The 5,577-nt window shown below is 41.9% G+C and overlaps 1 protein-coding gene across 3 annotated transcripts; it reads right to left on the reverse strand.

The window, feature by feature from the left end:
- Positions 1-317: 317 nt before the first annotated feature.
- On the reverse strand, positions 318-5,577 carry TMEM174 (transmembrane protein 174). Of its 3 annotated transcripts, none has more exons than XM_071581375.1 (3): positions 5,372-5,577; positions 4,870-4,969; positions 318-3,912 (listed from the first exon to the last, which is right to left on the reverse strand). In XM_071581375.1, exons 1-3 carry the CDS (start codon positions 5,499-5,501, stop codon positions 3,810-3,812), a joined length of 333 nt encoding a protein of 110 aa, XP_071437476.1. In that variant the 5' UTR covers positions 5,502-5,577; the 3' UTR covers positions 318-3,809. The 3 variants fall into 3 exon arrangements, with proteins under 3 accessions (XP_071437476.1, XP_071437474.1, XP_071437477.1); XM_071581373.1 differs by having other exon boundaries at positions 4,870-5,095; XM_071581376.1 differs by having other exon boundaries at positions 4,870-5,554.

Genomic DNA, 5,577 nt, shown 5'->3' on the forward strand with positions numbered 1-5,577 from the left:
CTAAAAACCAAAGTGGAACAAATCAAAACCCACCACAGTAACGCCTCCCACAAACCACAAAAACCCCCACACCAACACCAACTGCCCCCCATGCAAACAGGAAAAAACCACACTAGAAATAAATTTTAAAAAAGTTAGAAAAAAGGCCAAAACTAAAAGATGGAAGGAGGAGAAAGAAAAGTTTTCATAAATTTTTCTCTACTCTTAAAAACAATAATCAGCAATTGATACAGCAAGGAAATGTCATCAAGTTGGAGCTACTCAAATAGCTCTTCAGCATTACAAGACTCCCACAGAACTGAGGCAGAATTCACCTGATGTGTCAAGATCATTTTAATATACAGCTATTTAAATTTAAAATTCAGTTTGCTTTTTGAAAAGAAACCCAGAGCTCTTTCAATGAATTTAATGTCTACAGAAGGAAACTTTAGAATAAATATGGACTCCACAGTGCAACCTTCTGGGTATTTTCATTTACTCGGACAGTATGATTTGATGTAATAAAAATAAGGATATGATTACCCCACAAAACATGTTTATGCCACATATATGTGTGTGTGAGGAGGGAAAGAGCAGCAGGAAAAGTCTGTGGTTTCTGACTGAAGGAATTTTCCTGTTGTGGGGTAGGGTGACCTGGTAGAAATTTTGACCCCAGTCCTGCAATTGGATCCATCAAGCCTGACCTCTGTGCTACTGCAGTGCTTGCTGGAGTCAGTGGAACTACATGCTAAGTGCAAGGATCTGTCCATGTGGAATTAACTGGGGATTTGGAACCTTTCAGTTTCCTGTTGTGGAGGGAGGATGAGTTCACCTCCGTGTAAATTCTGGAAGAGCAGCAAGAGACTTCCATAAGAGAAATCTACATTTATTTTTAGATCTTCTGTTCTCTCACTCAATCCCATAGAGATCATGCTAAAAACAGTGTGCCTTCCTTTCTCCAACTACACGTGCCTACCTGCTAACACTAGGCCATCACTGCTGAAAGTCAACATGCCCCATATTTCTCTAGTGAGAAGAACCCCACACATAGTTTGTAGTCACCATCCAGTAGCTGCTGCTTCAGTTGCTAATCCAGCCTTGAGTCAGTTTAAATATTTTGTCCCAAATATGACCTCTGTTAGTGCTGTTAGTGTCTTGTCCATCACTGTGGAGCACAGTGAGTGCCTTGTGCCCCTCTAAAAGTGCTTTATTTCTTGGCAACCTCTAAGTATACAGGAAAGGGAGGTCTGTGAGCACTTGCAGCTCCGTGCAACAGGACAATGTTCTGAATGCACCTCTTCCTCTAGAGCCACGGATTGCTAGGGAGGCTGCATGGAAAGCCCATGACTTCCAGCTGTTAGATCAGCTTGGCATGCAACTGTCCATGGTCAAGTGTCAAGCTTCTCCAGCCCTTAGGAATGAGATCAATCACGGATGAAATCTGGGAAGAGCTGAGACAGCTGTATTGTCAAGAAAAAGTCTACGCATTCCATAATGGACATGTGTCTTTAGCTGTGTTATGCCAGACTATAGACTGACACATAGGCGTGATAGCAGTGCACTGCTTCATTACTTTGAATGGTGACCATTGCCCTCTTGAGCATTTTTGTGGTGCCCACTCCAGCAGGTGAGGGCTGAGGACAGCTTTTGGTTTGACCCCTTTGAAGGACACAGGCAAACCTGATGGGATCCTGAACAGCAAAATACTGGCTTGTCTAGCTGTGTCAGGGCACTTCTAGACATAGAATCTGGAAATACAAAATAAAAATCTGAGAACTCATAGCAACCTCATTTCTCTGGGGTTTAAACAGTTCCTGAGCAAAGCTATATTGGATATCCATTCTAGATTGCAAGATTTCAGAGCTTATACACCCCATTCTTTGTTAGACACAGCTGTAAATACATTTCACAGTGTCCTAGTTCAGCAGGTGGGACCAGTTTATCATTGTGTGGCAGTGGCCAAAAGCTGTGTATTCTACCCCCTCTATTCATTTCCTAAGAACAATGGACCATTTGCTGCAGCTGCCCAGAGCACACCTGACCCCTCAGGCTGTGAGCTGGGTGTGAAAGACACCTGTGAGATAAGAGCTGTGACAACTCCCCTCCAGGGAGTCCTTAGTGCCTTTATACCCAGTCTGAGGAGGCATGTCTGCTAATGGGTCATCAATGATTCCAAAATACCCCATGACTCACAGAGTCAGATTGCCCATTGTGAAACTCCCCACCCTGGGGGAGGTGCTGGGTGCTCCCACCTGGACCTGAGGGTATATAATATGGGGTTTTGAAGACCTCAGTGAACCACTTGTCAGATCCAGAGGAGGGCCAGAATCTTGACAGGAGAAAACCACCACTTTCAACCAGACTGCGACCACCACTCTTCACCAGACTGCAACCGTCAGCTGCACCAACAGGTTTTTTACCTCCTTTTACTTTGGACTTGGGGGAACCATGTGGATTAAGCACAGGGGCTAACAAACACCATTGTGTTTGTGCCCCAGGATGCTGGGTTATACTTCTGGTTTTTGTGAGTTAAAACCAATCTCTGTTTGTACCATTGAATTTATTGTAATATTGTTATTAAATTGTAACTCTGACTTATAATCTCTTTTGTGTTGGGTTCATTTCTCCTGCTGGTTTACCTTTGAACCAGCGCAGACAGAATCACAGAATATTCTAAGTTGGAAGGGACCCAAAAGGATCATCAAGTTCAACACTAGAGTTAAAGGCCCATGTAGGGATCAAACCGACAACCCTGGTGTTCATTAGCACCATGATCTAATCTAGTGAGATAATACGTTGTTACAGATACAATGGCTGGAACCGTGCTGATCTTGAAAGTTGAACTTGAGCAAGAATGTTCACTGCAGCCCACAGTTGCCTGGATGCTCTGGGGATACAGATTGAGTTGTGTGCCTAAAACACACAGTCTCTCACAGGGTGAGGGTGCAGCAGGTAGAAGTTGTGAATGTCAAAGTCATTAAATGTGTAGGACCACACAGCCCTATCAAGGTTTCAGAAAGGTGCCATTTTCTTTAGAGATGTTAACCCAGTAGTTATTACTAGGGCTCCTGATGGGAGACAGTGCTTTGCATCTCAGCATGTGGGGAAGGGAACTGAATGTGATGCATGCAGCATCTCCTAGAGATCTGTGTAAATGGGCAGAGGTCAATATTTGTGTTTTCTCTGTTCTGAAATGCTCTGGTTCAAGCAGGGTGCTCCAAAAATGCCTACAGGACTGGACTGTAGTACAGGACAGGGTTCTTCAGATAAACAAAACAGAGAGAGTCTAATCTGTAGACTGGACTTACTAATGAGTTAAGTTACGCTAAAGATTCAAACAGAATTAAGATCTAATATGCAATTTTATGGATCAGACACTTGATCACCTTTGAAGTTTCCTAAGTAATCAAGAGTAAAAACATATCAAGAATAAATCAAGTGTTTTCTATTGATGCTGAATGTCTAGGAATAATCCTGACCTTCCACAAACATCTTGTGGATTCACAGTTCACACTGGTTTCAGTAAGCAAGAAAATCAAGCTTCTTGTTGAGCAGTCCTAGTATGGATTTAGATCGTTGAGTTTAATAGCTTTACTATTAATAGTTTTGCTGCTAAATAATTATTAGCTCTGCTAAACTGTACCACAAAGGGCTAACAAATTTTGACAAAGAAAAACAAGGTATTGGTTAAATATCTTCAGTGATGCTGAATTGTTTATCAGTACCAAGATGTTGCTCACACTTGCTTATCCCACAAGTGCTTAAAGAAATAATTTTTTGGGATTCATGCTGGTATCTCTTAGAAATGTCATTTGTTGCCCATGGTGATTTTATGAAGATAGTGGGTATATTTCCTCATAACGTGGAGGTGACAAGTTATTACAGGTATAGTCTTCCCCCAGTTCTTCTGTCTCATCAGAGCTGTCCTCTGACCTGGAAAGGTAAAGAGGAGCAGATACAAAAAAGGATTTACCAAACACAAAGAATACAACTTATCTCAGTGCTCCATCCTAACAGCCTTATCTGGGTGAAGTACTTCCTGGTTTCTTGAGAAAATGCTATGAGATGAAGTTTTACTGAGATTCAGTTGTTTGCTCTGTTTGGGGATTTTTTGTATGAAGTATGAAAGTGTTAGATGACCTTTGTCTTCTTCCTGCATATGTCTGTCTTCCGTGTTGCTGAGGACAATGAGGCAGTCAGCAGTTTTTCAAACTTCGATAAATGAACTAACAGTGACTTGTGCCTTAGGAAGAATATAATTCTGAGTAACTCCTGTAATCAGAATATTTTTCCTTAGAGGAAATAACTACATAAAATTATTTGTGTACAATTTATGCAGTTTCATAGTGCTATATAATAGCAGCAACCTTATTTGCGCCTCAAAACTAGTTAAAGAGTAAGGGCTGGAAGGTTTCTACACTAGGAGAGGAGCATGTTGTGACCAGGCATATTCAGGAGGGAGAGCATCTGGTATCAGATTGATTCTTGCATTGTTGCAGAGATGCTTTTTGTGTGCTTAGTCATCTGTTTTGAATATGCTTGATTGGAAGCCTCTGCCTGTACATAAAATAACCTAAAAATGGTAAGATAAGTGTAAAAAACCTGGAACAGACAGGTGCATATATACTGACATCTTCAAAAATAGCAAGAGATTTAGTAGACTGAAAATTGAAAGGCATCAAAAAATGAAATTAAATTGGATAAAAATGCTTTCCAGGAAAAGTATGCCTCCTTCCTCTTTACTTGGGAGGAATTCTTAACAAAGACAAAAAAAATTTTGAGGAATGAAAAGACCCTGGACTAGCTGTTGCTTCCTATGAAACCACACACAGTACTTAAAATACTCAGAAGCCTGTGTCCAAATACACTAAGGCATTTCAGAAGATGTACCTGTGATTCCTGGTGTTCTCTGCAGGATAAGTAGTGAAGTTCTCATCTCCAGTAAAAGCCAGGTTATCCAGTGGGTAAGCAGGGCAGAAGTGAGGAGAGCCTGGGGTGGGAACCGGAGAGGCACTGGAGGAAACAGCACTGCAGCAGCTAAGCACTGGGTGAAGGTAGCTGGGACTCATAGCAATGCCTTCCTGGGATGGGTACGGTGGAGGGATGTACTGTACCACTGTGGCACCATGAAAAGTTATAGGCTGGTTAATGCCAGTGAAGACAAAGGACTGTCCGCTTGCAGTCTGGTCAAGGTCTGACATATTTTCCTCTCTTTCTTTACAGGGTTTGCATGTAAGCATATTAAATTTACAAACAGCAATCAGAATAAAGGTCACCCCAACAGATAGCAGAATAGGCCCGAGTAACTGAGTCCATTCCAGATGAGTAATGCCATCGTATTTTATCCATCCCATCACGGTGAAAGTGATCCCCACCAGTCCCAAAAACACACCTGAAAAGAGCAGAGTGGTGCCAGCTTTATCCCCATCTGACACCTGGGCATCAGATCTGTTTGGCCGACAAGGAGTGACAGAAAAGACATTCAAAGAGAAGTCTTCTACATTGTTGTTGTTTTGCTCCATTACAGAGTATAGTGTATCTTCTGCCTCAAGAGAAAGCACTTTTAAGGGTCTTGGCACAGTATTTAAAGTCGAAGGT

Source organism: Pithys albifrons, chromosome Z (assembly GCF_047495875.1).
Source record: "Pithys albifrons albifrons isolate INPA30051 chromosome Z, PitAlb_v1, whole genome shotgun sequence".
In the NCBI taxonomy this organism is placed as follows: domain Eukaryota; kingdom Metazoa; phylum Chordata; class Aves; order Passeriformes; family Thamnophilidae; genus Pithys; species Pithys albifrons.

Excerpts from the sequence above, each read along its gene's own strand:
- TMEM174 (XM_071581376.1), bottom strand. The coding sequence starts at position 5,501 with ATGGAGCAAAACAACAACAATGTAGAAGACTTCTCTTTGAATGTCTTT. Across the intron at positions 3,913-4,869 it reads GAGAACACCAGGAATCACAG|GTCAGAGGACAGCTCTGATG; the intron begins GTACATCTTCTG and ends TTACCTTTCCAG.